Source organism: Triturus cristatus, chromosome 11 (assembly GCF_964204655.1).
Source record: "Triturus cristatus chromosome 11, aTriCri1.1, whole genome shotgun sequence".
Classification (NCBI taxonomy): Eukaryota; Metazoa; Chordata; class Amphibia; order Caudata; family Salamandridae; genus Triturus; species Triturus cristatus.
Window position 1 is genome coordinate 187742808 of NC_140594.1, and position 18323 is coordinate 187761130.

The 18323-nt window shown below is 43.6% G+C and overlaps 1 protein-coding gene across 2 annotated transcripts in view; it reads right to left on the reverse strand.

The window, feature by feature from the left end:
• Positions 1-18323, reverse strand: part of HECTD4 (HECT domain E3 ubiquitin protein ligase 4) — a 2430065-nt gene that overhangs the window by 2088959 nt on the left and 322783 nt on the right. For both annotated transcript variants that reach the window (XM_085634374.1, XM_085634373.1), the window contains exons 16-18: positions 9487-9607; positions 1602-1730; positions 578-702 (exon numbers count right to left, since the gene is read on the reverse strand). In XM_085634374.1, the coding sequence (XP_085490500.1) occupies positions 578-702; positions 1602-1730; positions 9487-9607 (375 nt within the window). The remainder of the gene's footprint in view (positions 1-577; positions 703-1601; positions 1731-9486; positions 9608-18323) is intronic.

The following is an 18323-nucleotide window of genomic DNA, read 5'->3' on the forward strand; positions in this document are numbered from 1 at the left end:
CAGTAAAAACAACTATTTAATGAAGCCTTAAACAGCGCAGGAAAGGGCAACCAGTCAGAGAGGGGGCAAAATCATTCACATCCTCCTGGACCCACAGCATGGAGGACTATCAGCATTTTGAGCAGTTTCAAGCTCCAACCGTACACAATAATACTTTATATCAAAGCAGAGATACATTAGGCAAGGATGCAGTATTTTGTTAAGATCAAACCAAATTGGTCTCCCAACCTTGGATCCAGAATGAACTCTTTCTTCCCTCAGTGTAGTGCCACAAGGAATCTATATCTCACTGTCTCCTATTAATATTCCCATCTGACTGTTCTCTATCAGCACATTAGATGCACCCATCCACACATAGAGAAACAGATCTCCATACCCTAAGGGGCCAGGTAAAAGGCCTCTATTGTGCTCCATTATTCATCAGACTATAATCATGCAACCAGAAGATGCCTTATGGTAGTACGCCAGTGCTACACAAGACTCTAGTCAGAATAAAAACAACCAAAAAGTGATAATACACGTTGTTAAAATACATATAGTTATCATGTGCTAGATAAAAAAAACAGCAATGCCTTACCGAAGCTCTCGGTCACCCACATCGCTGTTAATAAGCAATGTAGTGATCTGCTGCAGCATTTCCAACACCTCATCACATCCAGTCAGGATCTGAGTCGCAAGACCCAAAATACTGGCCTGAAGCTCCTAGGAAAAATTGCAAAACTGCTATACATTACTACAGTACATACACAAGCAAAAGAAAAATGGATGCATCTGTCAATATTATAAGGGCAGCCATGCTATAAATTAATTTACCAGCCATTTAGTGGGAGAAGGTAAATAAGATCGGTCTTTGTAAACAAAAGAGATGTTAGCAAATTAGAATTGAAAGTGGGTAAAATAAAAATAACTGAGTATGGAGATAGTAATATTTAGCAAAATAAACATCAGTTTCCCTAGGGAAAAATGCATCCAGTATCTTATAAACATCAAACATTAGACTTCGCTACCATTAGGACAACATAAATAGATTCAGAGGACAAAGTATACATGGACACACAAACCAACATTACTGTATTTGAGATGCTTAGCGATTCATGAATATTTTAAGGAGCTAGCACAAGCTAAGCTCACATACACCTTGCTGACTATAAACTAACAGGCAATCCTTAAAGTAAATAGAAAACCACAATTTGCATGCCATTTATTTTTCTCTTTTAGAGTCTTTACAAAGCTACATCACAAATTTAAAAATCAAAGTAGGACTCTATGACATTTTTATTTAAAGAATCCTTACAATTATAAGCTAACTTGACACAGTAGTCTCTGCTGTTGAATGAAATTATTAGTAATATTGAATGGCACAAAACTCCTGGCTGTATTTGTATAATGAATGCCACAATAAATATTACTCTTTTATATTAAGAAAAGCAACTTTTTTCAAAGGTGTGATTACTCTTGGACAGAGCGATTATATTGGGAGCTTTCACATTTAATTCAACAATAAATACAACACAAAGACTTAACAGGTTGCACTACGCTGTTGTAACGAGTGCAATTTCAACACTAAAGACAATATTATCGTAATGAAATCTGGTGTTTACCTGTACCTTCAATGTCTCCCCCTGGAGGGAGCTGTCACTGTCATCATGTTCATCAGGTTTAATCAAAATAGTATTACTCAGAAGGTGATTCTGTACTGCCATCAAATATCGCAGGCAAGGTGACGCAACCTTTAATGTAAATGAGTACAATTAGAGCATCTTAATTCTACAGTTAAATTCTCCATGGAAATCCTTGGCTTGATGCCAATTCAACACCACAAAGGCACAGAAATTATTAACACCAAGTTGACCACTGCAAAAGCAAAACTGCAATTAAAGACCTTTTTACCACCGCATTACCAACGACACTGCTACGCTGACACCACACATTCTCCTCCTTGATGTCTCACTTATTCCCACCACATACAGAATTGGTCAAGTAAGACTATGCATCATTCAAAGCTGTTTTAATGATACACAAAGTTATCTGGAACACTTGCTAATGCAAAAGTAGCATTTCTCTGTTTTTAGACGTTTCCGGTGTTCAAATTGGACTCTCCGAAGAGATTTATGATTAAAAACAATTATTAATTTTTAAGTTATTGCAGTTATTTATCTACAGTGGTGTGCCAGACAAGAAATGTATTAAAAACAAACGTGAAATAAGGATATAAATAAAAACTGCAAATAAATGGTCAAGTCAGTAAACACATAGAATGAAACAGTTAAGGGTGCAGGTCGAGGGAAGGCTTACAGTGGAAAGTGGTTGAGCATTTTACTACTGTTTTAATCTGTTTTAAGCAACAAAAATGAAATGTTACTTTTTTCTTCTACTCTTTTTCTGGCTTACAATGACAAGCAGAAAGAGCATGTTTATTTTTGCACTCCTAAGATAATTATAGAAAAGTTAGAATCTTTCTGCATGTTTCTACACATTTGGAGCTAAGGCAGCTTTTTTTTTTTTCTTTCTTTAAACTAACTTGTATTGAATGGCTTCCAATATCTTTTTGCAACAAATGCCTAAACAGTTTTTTGATGTGTTTAATTTTGCACTAGAGGTTCTATTTTTTTCTTCATACTTGAAAACATGCCCTCTCTTTCACATAAAATAGCTAGGCACCAGGTGTGAGAAAGTGGCTCTGTATATACTGTTCCCAAATAGGTACAGTGTGTACAGAGTCCACAGTCCCCAGAGGTTTGGCAGAGGTTAAAATTAGATATAACCTTACTCTCTAAAGTGGTAGCTTGGTCGAGCAGTAAGGCAGTATCAGAGGACAGTGTAAAGCATTTGTTGTACACACTAAGTCAGCATTTGTTGTACACACTAAGTCAGCAAATGGTCTCACACACTCAAGAACTGAACTCTAGGATAATGGTTTATATAAAAAAATATATGGTTGTTTTATTTTAGAACCAACAATAGGTGTCAAAATATACTTTCTCAGAATTAGATGCTTTAGTTAAAATACTTTTGCAATATGCAATTGACTTTTGTAGGTAATAGTTACAGGTTGTTGCAATAGGCAACACAATTTCAAACACAATAATACATTGAGCTCAATGGGAACTTTAAGTTATATGCAATTAATTACTTTCAGGATTACTTTTCTAACTCCAGGACTGGATCCTAGATTCAGTCCTGGGACAGTTCTTGGAAACAAGTGAGTAAATTCGGTTAAGTTACTGTTGTGATTTTTAAGCAATATTTTGCTATTTTAAAAGTTGACACTTAGAAACTTTTTCTGGTCAAATTACCAATGTTATCCTATGGAAGGAAATTCACTTAGCAGGTAAGTGGGGTTAAGGTTACTTTTTCTAGGTCAGTGTTGGATCCTGGATCCAGCACTAGTGTACCACCTGTAAGCAGTTGAGAAACTGCGTTTAAGTTATACAGGCGATTTTTAAGGAATATTTATAAGTTTGTAAAATCGACACTTAAAAGAAATTTCATAGAAAAACAGTCAATGGTTACGAGTAAAGTATGTTCTCGTTACTTTTGTAATCCAGGGCTGGGCTCCTAGGCTCAGTCCAGGGACCTCTATCTAAAACAGGTAAGTAATTACGTTTTCACAGTTGGTACGATTTTTAAAGAATATTTGTAGTTTGCAAAAATCGACACTTAGAAGAAATTTCACAGAAAAACAGTCAATGATTTCCTATGTAAGAAAATTGAGTTAGTGGTAAGTAAGGTTGTGAGTACTTTTTAGGGTCAGTGCTGGGCACCAAGATCCAGCACTGGGATCTCTCCTAATAGCAGGTGAGTATTTCCGTTTTCGTTACTGGGTTGATTTTAGGTGACTCCCAGGGTCAGGTTGGTACAGTTGTTACACCCTCAGTGGCACTGGGGCAGCCGGGTGCAGAGTGAGTTAGGCCCAATGTTATCCTATGGAAAGCAGGGGGGCCTTGGTTGGTGGCTGCTGACTAGCACGCCACGCAGCTGCAGGAGCTGGGCTCCTGGTCACTTGCTCAGGGCAAATGGGGAAGTAGGTTGGAGTAGAAGTTGCACTGCCAGGGCCACTCGGGCGGCTGGGTGCAGGGCGCTTTTGAGCCTTCGGGCGCTCAATGGATTTCAAAGGGAAAGCTCAAGGACGAACAAAGGCTGCAAGCTCGAGGACAAAGATTCTTCGGGGTGCCAGCACCACTTCGAGAGGTAAGTTGGGTAGTTGGAGGATAGGTAGGTACCCAGGAGTTGGGCACAGGGGGCCGCAGGGCACCGGGTGCAGGGGTGCCTTTTGATGTCGGGAAATCTTACCCTCTGTTGATCGCGGTTGGGAGGGACCCTGGTTCTGAGGCTGCAGGCATCGTCCGGAGCGTCGAGGTGGGTCCTTGGGTGCTGGATTCGGGGTCACAGTCGCCGGGGGGACGTCCTCAGGGTCTTTGTCCACTCCTGCACAGGCAAGGCTTGGCGGGTGCAGAGTGTGCAGGGTTCGCGGTTCCGGGCTGATGCCAGGGGTTAGAAACTTGCTTTGAGCAGAGCCACTGCTCATGGGAGTCCCAGATGCTCAGAGTCACAAGGTAGCCAGGTCCTCCGGGGTTTGTGAGGTTGCTGGCCACAGGAGGTGCCGGGATTTAGCAGGAGCAGGTTCGAGGGTCGACAGGCCGGTAGGGCTGGGGCCAAAGCAGTTGCTGTCTTCCTCTTCTTAGCAGCTGCACAGCAGGTCTTCTTTCTTCTTGTTCTTTGCTTTTTCGGAATCTGGAATCTGAGGAAGGAAGGTTCAGGGTTCCCCTAAATACTAGATTTAGGGGTGTTACAGGTAGGTAAAGGGCAGGGACCAATGGGTCCCTGCCGTGGGGTTGGTACACTCCCTAGCCTGCCACTCTACTGTGGGAGGGGGGAAGTAGCCTAGTCCTGATTGGGCAGGGCTTCCCATCTTCAAGATGGCGAGAGCCCGGAGATGTGCTTCACCTCGCCTCCCCCACCTGAGGGGTGGGGTTGGCAGAGGCTTTGCACATCCCCTGTCCTTACTTGGGGTTTCCGGTCAGTCTTCCCGCCAGAGTGGAGGTCAGAACCGGTGGGGGCCAGTTGCTGGGTACAGCAAGTGGCCTGGAGAAGCTCACAAAGGCGGCATGCATTTGAAGCTTCCCCCTGCCCAACCTGGGGGAGGAGACCTAGCACATCGCCCAGGATGTGCATTGTTTCAGGCACAGGAGAGCGGGGGCTCTCCACCCACGGGTCCAGCAACATGTCTGCTGTGTGGCAGCCTAGGCAGCCTCTCAGACAAGACGTGGATTGTAGGTTAGTTTTCAGGGGGCATCTCTAAGATGCCCTCTATAGTGCTTTGAACATTAAATCCCACACTGGCATCAGTGCGGGTTTAATGTGTTGAGAAGTTTGATACCAAACTTCTCAGTCTTCAGTGTTGCCATTATGGTGCTGTGGAGTTCGTGTTTGACGAGCTCTCAGCACCATATACTCTTAAATGGCAGCACTGCACTTACAGTGCCCAGGAATGGACCTGGGTACTGTAGGGGCACAGGGCTCATGCTCCTGTGCCCACACCACGGGCATAGGGCACCCAGCTAGAGGGGTGGCTGATGTATGCCAGGGCATTGTAGGTTGTGGGAATGGCACACAGGGATGTGGGCCATGTCGACTCTTTGTTTTGTCTTGTACCTAGACACTCAGCCTGCAAGGGCAATGGGTTTGTGTTAGGGTACAGGGCCTCTAAGGGTGGCACAATAAGTGCTGCAGCCCTTAGAGGCCTTCCCTGGTCACAAGGCCCTGGGTACCTGGGGTACCATTTACCAGGTGCTGACATGTGGCCAGGGTTTGCCAATTTGGGTTTTAGGTTAGGAACATACACCCTGGGCCACTGATTGGCAGGAGTCCAGGGCACACTCAGTCAAAGTACATTCAGCAATTCAGCAAAACGTGGGGGCATACCATGCAAGAAAGATGGCACTTTCTCACACCAGGTTTTAAGTGGTTTGTGGGAAGGGTGATGGTGTTAACATGTATTGTATGGGATAAAGTACACCCTGATGTAATGATCAGGATTTTGCAAGTCATCTCAGAGTTGTAAAACCATATAAAAGCACTTTGCCTTCGGCTTCGTTCCTCTACATGGTTATGGAACTCCTCGGTGACTTTCAATAGCCTTATAATGTACGACAGGGCGTGCTTTAGCCCTTACCTTGATTTTGTATTATTTGTTGGCCAAGAACAAAATGCAAATTCCTTGCATGCATTCACTTTAATAAAACATGGTGGGCTCATCTAGAATCTTAGTAGTAGAAAATATTTTACTATCATTAACATCTGTAATAGTAGTTTGAGGACATTACGTTAAACATCACAAAACACAAATCCTTTAACATCTGCTTATCAATCTCATGAATACCTTATTGAGGTACCAGATTTGTAGCAACTAGTGCACATCTATTTTTCAGTTTGGAAATGACACAATCCAGTCATCTCATTGTACAAAGCAGATATTTTCATTGCAATAACCTCACAGACATATTTTGATTCTGGTTATGGGCAGGTATTCCAATATATTATCCTTCACTTAACACACAGAACTCAGACATGTACAAACAGTAAAAGGTGAGACCTAGTATGAGACATATAGACACATTATTTAATGAACAATGTATTTGGAGGAATTATCACTTTGTATTGGCACCATTTGGCAGTCAACAAATGCCATGCACACCTCTCACAACTTCTTAATGTTACAAAGGCAGGAATTCCTTATTATGTATACAGACTCACTAACAAGAAAGTTACACCAAAGGTTCTGCAGAACTAAAAGTGGAAGAAAAAACCTATGGAATGAAAGTGAAGGGGAAGTAATAGGTGTAGCAGATATGTTACACCTATTCAAGGTGATAGGGTGTCTGGAAGGTTTAACACCTGGAGTAATCTCCCCCCATCAGTCAAATGATCTTCTATTTTTTTATATCTGTCCTGACCATTTATGTATTTCTGTCTTCAATATGCTGTCTAACGTATATAAAGATAGACCACTATAATCTACTCTATGGATAAAAGGCATAATGAATAACCATCAATTAAAATATGTCTCTAGCTTCAGGGCCTTTCTTGTAATGTAATGCTAGAGTATAACAAGTCTTCATTCTCCTGTCCATGTACTGTTAGACAGTTAATGACATTCTTAATCTCATATATCCTGTTCATAATATGGTTAAATGTCTTATGTTTATCAGCATACAGATTGTTCCCTACTGTTTGTGCAAACATAAAAGCTGTATGTACATATGTTTTTAAACTTCTGGTTCAGAATGTAGAATTCAAAGCTAAAAACAATCCACCATAAATAAGTCTACTAGTGACAAGGATTTTAGTTGCTGGAGTCCATTTCTTATTAAACTGAGAGGCGTGTGCAACCTTATGTTTCTGGATAGGGAACTGTAATAAGCTCTTCCCATGGACAAATGTATTAACCTAATTGTTTTTTAATGTGGCTTTATGTTGATCTTGGTGTAGCTACTTGCTCAGCATGTTTTGTGTATATTAACTAATGGCACATATTTGTTGTTAATGATCTTATAAAAGACATTTCCGAAATCAACAGAAATTATTATGAAATGCTCATTATGCTACATGGAAGTATCTGCCATGTCAATCCACCAAATAAAGCCAAAGACCCGGCTGCAACAATAACAAAATAAGAATATACGTTGCCACATTGCCTGTTAGGAACTTGAAATCGCATCAACTTAAAATGGTAGAACATTTAAATTTCCCCCACTTGCCTGCTATCAAATAAAATAATAAAACAGGAATCCTCCTCTACGATATCCTATGGAAGGGTTACTATGCCCTGAGGAAAAATACCTCTCTGTAACTATGCAAGGAGATACCTCTTTTAATCCTATGACCGGAGTCCTTCAAAATAGAAAGTAATGATTATGGCATCAGAAATTCAGTAACGACAGTATCATTCCATTTCGCAATTTCTATCTCACTTTCTTGTGTGTAGGGTTCAGGAAAAGGACAGCTATGTGTGGGCAAAGACAATATACAATCTAAAAACTTTCCTGTGATTTCAAATGAACACAAAATCTACTGCCATTATTCTTCATGAGAAAAAAATACAAGAGAACATTTTTTGTGTCATGACCTGGAACAGCATTGCTTTATCCATCAAGCCTACCCTGATCCAGCTCCAATTCAGGAAACATTTGAAGATACATCTCTTTTTAACACACATCACAATGAAGTAACAGTTCACAAGCTGCCTCTTCAATCACTTGTTGACTGTATCCTTGCCTTTGACCTTGAAAAGTGCTCCACTACTTTTTGACTAGATTAACACACACATAAACCACATACACATACAAAGCCTTGGTTGAAGGAGACAGGTTCCTAGAACAGCATTTACAACCAATTTGAGCCCCGGTAACATGGGGAAAGGATTTGTTCAAAGTGAAGGAAACTTTAAGGGAAATGCTTGGTTCTACAAAGTAGAGTCCTACAAGTTAGGAAAAAGACAAGTAAGGTTTACCTTTGTTGCATTTTCACAATTTTAAATCTTGCTATTTAAACCTTGTCAAATAGTCTATGCTTGAAATACTATCCATATTTACCATATGCAGCCTATAGACAGTAACTGTCCATTTAAGTGTCAAGAACTAAAGAACACAGTCTCTAATAAACGGAACAGAGAGGAAAGGCACATTTTAGTCACATGTATTCAGGGATTACCGAACATATGGGTCCAGATACCAGTGCGCTATACCTACAGCAGCAGATAGAATCAGGGCATAGAATATTCTTCTGCTAGAAAGTTTGATGTAACCAAGTCCAAGCATAAAATAAAAAATAAATAAGCATAGGCAATTCACATGGCTTTCAGTCATTTAATGTCTTCTGCATCAAAAGACTCAAAGCTGACTACAGCTATGGAAAGGAATGGGACTAAATTAAGGGAATTAAATCTATAGAAGAAAAAAATTAAGATTTTTTAAGGATGATACTTCTGATAGGCGAACATATCTTTGGATGACAGGTTCAAGACCACATGGGTCTCTCTAATCCACAGTTGGGAACAGACCTATGTGGTCTTTAAAGGCAAAAATCAAAAATATATACTAGACTAATCTCATCCTAAAATGATAATATATATATCATTTCATTGAACATTTTATTACAAATCAACAGTACTTTACTAATTGGAGGGTGACAATCACCAAAACACAAGTTTACAATCATATCGTTCCAAGGCTAGTTTTTCAGGAGAGTGCTGAGAAGACCATATTTAATATAAACTGAAATATGTAATGGTTTTGTATTTTAGTGATGCTCTTGCCTTCACTACAACTGTGCATTATGGCTTGCTGCATTTTTAAATGTAACTGTTTATTCTGCTAATAGTGGAAGAAGCTCAATAAAAATGACATACAAATATTCAACACTGATAATACTTCAAGCACAACAAAATCATTTACCATTTACATCTATAATGAATACATTACATACAGGCACAGTTGAGAGAAGTGTCTGAAAATCTTCTTTTGCAACTGTTTGGCACTTGGTGATAAGGATGCAGGATTCCCGAACAACAATTTTGAGAATGTAGTGTAGAAGCTCATCATTTAACCTTTAAAGAGGCAAAAGAATCATGTAAAATAAACTGATGAGTTCTGAAGTAACTTCAGGTACTCCACAGGTTTTCATAAATTATTAAAGCAACCATGTTGTGCAATAAACTTCAAAATGTCACATAGTTTTGAATTAAGACAGTTCCTCCATGCTAAGAAAACATTGGAATTGCCTCTCTTCTACCAAAAATGATTAATCAGTATTTTGACATTCTGGCAGTTCCACAATGATGTTTTGTGTAAAGAAGTTGCATGAAATGTTAATTTTTAGTTATTTTCTCAGGAACGTTTGATATTAGTTCAATAACAAATTTAAAGCAAATAAAAAATACTACAGTTTTATTAAAACATCAGTGAAGCTTCATTCATGAGTCACGTAACGAAGTTACAAATAGAGTAAGTCACCAAATACATTGTTTTGTAAGTTTTATTTGCCTGCGGGATCCTGCACATTATCTAAGAACTGGACGTAATCTTTCTTCTTAGCACTCTTACTGTGACTCAAAATGAGGGTGTATTTGTTAATGAACAAGTTACTTACCTTGGTAATGCCTTATCTGGTATACACTATCTAGCTGCACATCCCTTGCCCTAAAATATTTACCAGGCATCAGACAGGATCTGGATACTTTTGATGACCAGCATCTGCATGCTGGTAGGTGGTGTAGTTCAACTCCGTGTGGCCTCGCTGGCTTCATTGCGCCACAAGTGATGTGTGCAGTGCCTATATAGGCGCCACCCCAGTGCGCTGATGTTAGATTCTTTTCGCTACTTTCCATGCCACAAGTGTAAAACCACGAGGAACACAGGCAAATGATGTGCAAAGCTAGGGCCCTTAAAAGGGTAAGTGCCTTATACTATAATACGTTTGCAAAGCGGGGAGGATCGGTAAGGAATCTGTGGCTAGACAGAGTGTCTACCAGATAAGGGTTTACCTAAGGTGAGTAACTTGTGATCTGATAATGGCTTCTGGCCACAGATTATTTACCTTTGAATAGATAACCAAGCAATAGCTCCCCGCAAACGGGCAAAGTGAGCGTCATGCCATACCGGACTGTCTAGACAGAAGTGCTTCGCAAGCATGTGCATGGAAGCCTACGTTGCTGACTGACATATCCAGGACCAGAACTCCTAAGGCTAACACACAGGTTACAGCCCTGGCTCTGATAGAGTGAGTGTGCAAATCCCCAAGGGATTGCTTTTTGGCCAATGCATAGCACAGTTTGATACAGAAGAGCACTATCTATCTCGAGAAGGTCTGCTTCTGCACCGCCCTTCCTTTCTTGGCCTAGACATACCCCACGAAGAATTGTTGACCCTGAACTTATGAGTACTATCAAGCTAGACAGGCAACACTATGTTTGGGACCAGTTGGAGGAGTCTCTCCTCTTCTTGAGAAGCATAAAAGGTAGGCAAAGTGATGGACTGGCCTACATGGAAAGGAGCTGTTACCTTCGGTAAGAAGGATGCTTGAGCTTGAAGGACCAGTTTGTCTGGGTAGAAGGTCATATGGAGGATTTGCAGACAGTTACTGCAACTCACTGACCCTCCATGCAGATGCTATAGCCAGTAGGAAGATCGTTTTGATGTTGAGAAGCTGAGTTGACAGCTGTGGAGCAGCTCAAACGGAGCAAGCATCAGAAAAGTAATTACCAGGTTGAGGTGCCACTAGGGCATAATAAAAGGTGCTGGGGGAAACGTATGCTGGAGACCTTTGAGGAACCTATGTACAATTGGGGATTTCATGAGGGATGGCTGATCTGGCAACCGCAGAAATGCTGAAATGGCAGAAAGATAACATTTGAACATGCCCGAAGAAGAGCCCTGCTGGGCTAATGTAAGGATGAATAAAATAACCTGGGAAAGGAGTGCAGACAGAGGGTTCACATGTTTCTCTGTACAACATTCCACAAACTGGCTCCAATGTAAGGCATTTACCGTCTTGGTGGAGGGATGTCTGGCTGCCAAGATAGTATTGCAGAAATTGGGCAGAAGGTTGAAACCTGTCGCCCCTCAATCCCCACGAATGAAGGCGTACTATTTTCAGGTTACGGTGCCCTGCTGCTGTGAAAGGGGGATGGTTGGGAGGGGACTTACCGTAAGGGTTTACAAGAAGTCAGAGATCCAATTTTGACAAATAGCGTCTCAGAACAAGAGCTGCCTTGGAAACTTCAGGGCACAAAACTGCTGACATTGCACATTCTCGGCTGCGGCGAACAAATCTAACCAAAGATCTTCCCACTCTGGGAAGCGACCTAGCATCACCACTGGATGGACCTGCCATTTGCATTTGACTAGGCACTGAGGACTGACTTAGCCTGCTCAGTCATTCAGAAAACCCAAGTCCAGAGGCGCAAAGCCTCTTCACAGAGGGTGCAAAACCCCACCCAGCCCCATTTGTTGCAATGACATATGGCGGTGATGTTGTCATGGAACACCTGTTTCAGCTTTTCCCCGACTGAAGGAAGAAAGGTTTTCAATACCAACCGGATCGCCCAAGGAACCAACAGATTGAGGTGGAGTCTGGATTCCGTCAGAGTCATCTGATCTCCACCTCTCCCAGATGACTGCCCAACCCAGGAGTGACATCTGTCACTACAGTCAGTAGTGGTTGGGAAAGGGAGAGGGGTCTGCCACTGACCCACTGTGGTTCATCAGCCAACAGTGCAAGTCTTTTGCAGTTCCCTCCAAGGTCTGGACCATGTCACAGAGATTCCCATGATGCTGCACACACTGAGACTTCAGGTCCCACTGCAGAGCTCACATATGCCAGTGGGCACCTGTCATGAGGCCCAACACCCACAGGGTCAGTCTCAACAAAATCCAGGATAGAGGCTGAAACATTGATATCATAGCCTGAATAACCTAGACTCACCGCTCGGGAGGATAGGCTCGAAAATACACTGTGTCCAGAACAGTTCTAATGAAAGGAAGAGTCTGAGAGGGAGTCCAGTTCGACTACGGCACACTGATAGTGAACCCCAGGAAGTGCAGGAGGTTAGCCAGAGTCTGGAGGTGAGACACGACTGACTGTGGCAAGCCTGCCTCCAACAGCCAATCATTAAGGTAGGAAAATACTAGAACCCCTGACCTCCAGAGGCGCGCTGCAACCACCACCATCACCTTGGTGAACACCCACGGGGCACTGGTAAGCCAGAGGGGGAGCAGATGCAAAAACAACAGTTCATGGACAGAATGCATAACAATGTCATACATTCACCCCAGTACAGAGATCTGGGCCTAAATCCATAGTTTTTTTCCTCACCATGCCGTACCAGTTTGAACCCAGCCATATACAAATCAGTCTTGGCCCTGTGCCTCATGGGTACAGTCCAGCCCGAACTGCCAAGCCAGGTCCTCCCTGGATTGGAAACAAGCATCCTAGGACCGGTTTCGGGGTTTCACCCCTCTTCAGCCAGGATAGCTTGATTCCAGTGGTATGGAGAACATGGGACCCACGTCTGGGCATACCCTTCCCACTCGGGGTGACAAATGCAAAAACAATAGTTGATGGACAGAATGCAGAACAATGTCATACATTCAACCCAGTACAGAGATCTGGGCCTAAATCTATTGTTTTTTTGCTCACCATGCCGTTCCAGTTTGAACCCAGCCATATGCAAATCAGACTTGACCCTGTGCCTCATGGGTACAGTCCAGCCCGAACTGCCAGGCCAGGTCCTCCCTGGACTGGAAACAAGTGGGTGGTTGAGTGAGCTAAAGAATGATGATGGATTAAACCCAGATCAGTTGACTGGGGGTGAGTGTTTGATTTGCTCTAACGCTCCTTCCATCATCCCCTTTGGTATCGCTTTGTTCGCCCTAAGTTGGCAGGGTATGCCCAGACGTGGGTCCCTTGCTCACTTTGCCACTGGATTCAAGATAGCCTGGCTGATGAGGGTTATGAACCCGAAACCGGTCCCAGGATGCTTGTTTCTGGTCCAGGAAAGACTTGGCTTGGCAGTTCGGCCGGACTGTTCCCATGAGGCACAGGGTCAGACTGATTTGCATATGGCCATGTCTGAACTGGGGTGGTGGCGTGAGCTAAAGAATGAGGATGCATTAAACCCAGATCAGTTGACTGGGGGCGAGTGTTTGATTTGCTCTAACGCTCCGTCCATCATCCCCTTTGGTATCGCTTCGAGGGGGAGCAGGGCAAACTGAAAGTGCTCTTGACCCACTGTAAACCGCAGGTAACAGCTATGTGAAGGCAGGAAGGCAATGTGGAAATATGCGTCCAGCAAGTCCAATGCTACCATCCAGCCTCCAGGGTCGAGGGAAGAAAGGATCTTGAATTTCTTCTTTTTAAGGAAGAGATTGATAAAGTGCAGCTATAGAATAGGACAAAGGCCTCCGTCCTTCTTGAGCACCAAAATGTAGCGGAAAAATCAACCATGAATTACTTATGATGCTGTCACTCTCTCTATAGCTCCCTTGGCCAAGAGAGCCAGCACTTCCCGACAGAGCAAGGAAATATGGTCTTCCATCAGCATGTTGTAAGTGGGTGGCATGGTTGGAGGGGTTATCACAAAGGGGAGTAGCCCCTTTGGAAGAGCTGCAAAACCCAATGGTCGGATGTTCTTGATTTCCAGTGGTGCAGGTGATGATGTATCCAGCACCCCAATGGATGCCCATTATGGTCGGAGGGCAAACTAAAGGGGTTCGGAGGCTGAGTCTGCCCAAGGGAGGAATGGACTGGCCCAACTTTTGGTTACATGTTTCAAGTGGACTGTGGGACCGGCATCCTAAGCCATGAAAAGATTGTGAAACTTTGTGGTTATAGTGGCTGGGAGTGTAGAGACGCAATGGAAAGGTCCTTCCATGGCCCCGAAAGGGGTGGAACGATAGGCCATGGAAAGGCCCAACTACCTGGCCACAGCCCTTCTGTCCTTAAAGAGCTCCAGCACGGAGTACGCCTACTATCTGACATGATGGGAGTCATCAAAAGGTATGTCCATGAGCGAGGTCTGGATATCCCTGAAACACCAGTATTTCTCAACCCAGGCGTGGAGCCTAATGGCCACCGACGATGAAATTGCTCTGCCCAGCCAGTCTATCCTGATATGCCCACATCTCATGACGAACTTGGCTGGATCCTTCCTATCAGCAGTTGCTTGAGAGAGTAAGACTCGGGCCTCTTCGGAGACCAAGAACAGCACTGTGCAACCGAGTTCCAGATCATATGGGAGTTTAGCCTCAAGAGGTCTGCCGCAGTGCCAGGCTGGCAGAACCGAACATCCTTCTCCCAAAGGTATCCTGTCTTTTGGATTCCCTATCCAGTAGAGTGGTTGAGTATGCACCAGGGTTGATTTTGGAGGTGGAGACCTGGAAAACCAAGCTCTCTAGGGTGGAGTGCTGGGTGAGGAAACTGGTGTCCCCTGGGGCGGGATGATGGCGGTGGGCAATTGTCCTAGTCACATGAGCCCCTGTGCTTGGACCAGGCCCAGAGTAGGACGTCAGTAAGGGCTTCATTAAATGGAAGTAAGGGTTAGGTGGGGGCAAAATCTGGCTGGAGCACCTCTGTCATGACTTTGTCTTGACTGCCACTGAGGGTAGCATAAGGTCCCGGACTTCAGCCCCCTCTGCAGCACCATTGCAAATGAGGAACCCTTCTCCGTAGCCACGGTAGTGTAAGAGACCAGGCCAGTGTTAGGGGAGATGTCCACTCCACTAGCACCCGCCAGATCCTCATTCCATGCGTCTTTCTTTTAATGGTTGATATCCATAAGGATCTGCAGACCCCTCCTAATCATCACTGAGCCTAGGCCTGTCATAAGAATAAGGCACTGGCTTCGGTAGGGAGACTCTACACCTTGTTAGCACCAGAGCTGGCATCGGACGACGCCCATCCAGCTAAATATCAGAGGCTGGAATGGTGATGGGGCAGCATCACCACTGGGCGTCTGTGGCATTGGCACTGGAGCAGGCACCGGCAAACGTTAAGGTCGCTCAACCTGCGCCACTCCGAATTAGCCATTAGGTCCCTGGTGCCTGACTGGCATTGAGGGCGAGTCTGCTGGCAGAAAACCAGTAGAGGCCCCTCCCGGACTCGGGTCTTGAGGGCGCTCCAGAGGGATCAGGCCTTTAAAGAGGAGGTACATGGTCTCAAATTCTTTGAATTGGGCTCGGGTCGCTCCGGCTCCCTGAAACTCGGGGAGATGCAAAGATGGCGCAGGCTCCACCACAGATCTAGCCCTAGAATGCCGACGTCTCTGCAAATCGTCTCATAACTTGCACAGCAAAGTCGAACAACTCTTCAATGACGACGACTTCATTTTGTGAGACTTACCTGACAACTTAGAGTGGCAAGAAGATCGCTAGGTACGACTACACAAACCTTCCTTACAACCGAGATCTGGAACATCACTGGGTCGGCCGGCAAGGAGCTTGAGGGACCCCTCCCTCAAAACCTTAGAATGCAAGGCACAGCTCCCCACACGTCTTGGCCTCATAATCACGCTCCAGACACCAAAGGCAAACCAAGTGCAGGGTCTGTCACCGACATCTGCCGATGACAGGCGCTGCATGGTTTAAAACCTGCCTTTCTGGTGGATATCCTCACATCAACAGATGTAGTCTCGAAAAACCTTAGACAAAGGTAGAAAAAAGTTCTAAACGCAACTGGGGTAGCTCTCTCTGTATCTGCGCTGATTGGCACAGAAAGAAAAGAACGGACGTCAACATGCTGGGATGGAGCCTATACAGGCACCGAGAACAACACTTCTGGCGCAGACGACGCCATGTTACGGTGTTAGCACAACCCACTGGCACGCAGGGGTACTGCTCACCAAAGGTTTCCGGATCCAGTCTGATACCTGGGCAATACTCTAAGGTATGGAATCTGTGGCTAGAAAACTCTTTCTAATCAAAATGTTAACTTTGATATTTCAAGCTGTAAAAATACATTTTTATCCAATGTACATCCATGGAGGGAAATTACTACAAACTCACTATCATAACCCTATCAACAGCTACTGGTCTTGAAGGAAGATGACTAACTATGATAGACTTTGTTTGAAAGTAGATTAATGCCTTCATTAGATGTATTAATAGGGACTCAACCTATAAATTAGTGTTAGCAAATAAATCCGCTGCTTAATTTTTCGACACACTGATTTCTCGGAAAACACAAGCAAATAACACATAAAATAATGGTAATGCAGTTAACTGGAAGAGAACAAAGAATTATCTATAATCCTACTTAGGAAGTATAAAGCTGAAATAAGGAAAACATTATTTTCCTATAAGTTTCATATAAGGATGAACAATAACAATGGGACACTAAAGAAAATAAGTATTCTTCCCAAATAGGGGATATCAGATTCTCAACGGGCGTGACATTTTTTGACACTTTAACTAAAGACTTTTCAGCATTTGCTGTGCATATTCAGATGGGTATGCCTTATTCAAATATATGGATTTGGTAAGGGCCCAACAAATTTCCTCCCAAAAAAGGCCCTCTATTTTTGTCGTCATCCCCATTTTTTAATCTGATGCTGCTGGTGTTTGGACTCAGAACACTGGGGTACTGCTGGTCAGTGACTTGTGTATGTGATCTGTCCTCTAAAAACATGGTACAACAGGGTTATGCGCAATTGGAAATGTTACTTTCCAATAACGCCACAGTACATTGTGCAGGAAACATACAACAGTAGTAAAATTGTCACCTGTGGATTGCAGCATGTATTAGGTCGTCCATCTGGTTGACCCGTAAAACAAGCATGTTAAAATAAACTTTCCGGCAGGAGGAAACCCTACTTCTAAATATTGAATCAGTCACCCCTAAGTAGGCAGTGCAGCACACAAGGCAGGGTACCAAATATTCAAAAGAGGAACATGTGGTAAACTAAAGTCTGATAAATTCTTGCAGTGACTGGACATTAAAAAACATGTTCACCGTGTAGGTATTGTGGCTTTTTTAATGAGAAAGGCTGAAGTACAATCCACATGCTGTTTTTGTATCTTTGGTTTGGAAAAAGCAAGAGAGCCCCCTCAACCACCGTTTTTCATATGTGTTAAAATCCAATTCAATGGATATGTTACATTTTTTATACATATAAAGGAACTGTCCCCCTTTTTTGGTTGCTAATTATCAGTTGCTTGTCTTGGCTGGCCTCTCTATTAGTACTTCACACTCCTGAGTAGGTGTAAAACTGTTGCCAGAGTAGGAACAATGGCTTTACCCTTTTGGCAGGATGATCACCAGGGTTTGAGAAATGCAGTCCACTACATCTCAGGAAGGGCCATTGGGAGGTTCCAGGAGCTTAACGCAACTTGAAAGGTATGAGTCCGATGTCTGGTCATTCATAGTTTAGTGTTGCATTAGACCTGGGATAGAGGGACTTTTAATCCCAGGAACCACTCCGTCCATTCTGACTAAATGAACACCAGGATGGAGGCTGGTCCCAGAACCAGGTTTGGATAGACAGGAGGTGACTGCTCATGACCATGGGCACACCTCTGGGTAGGGCCAACGACTCTCCCAGGAGGAAAAACGCTCTGCCATCTATCCTGATTTTCCATGGTAATGTTGCATTTTGGGAATGTCAGCAAAAATGCTAAGATGATGTGCTGTAGGGGGAGAAAGATATACCATTGGGAATGTTTGACCCATAGACTAAGGAGCTGTCTGCAACCACTGCCTAGTGGCCTGCAAAACAGGGCCACCTCCCTTCCAGCTCCTCAGAACACCCGAGGACCTGTGGAGAAACAGAA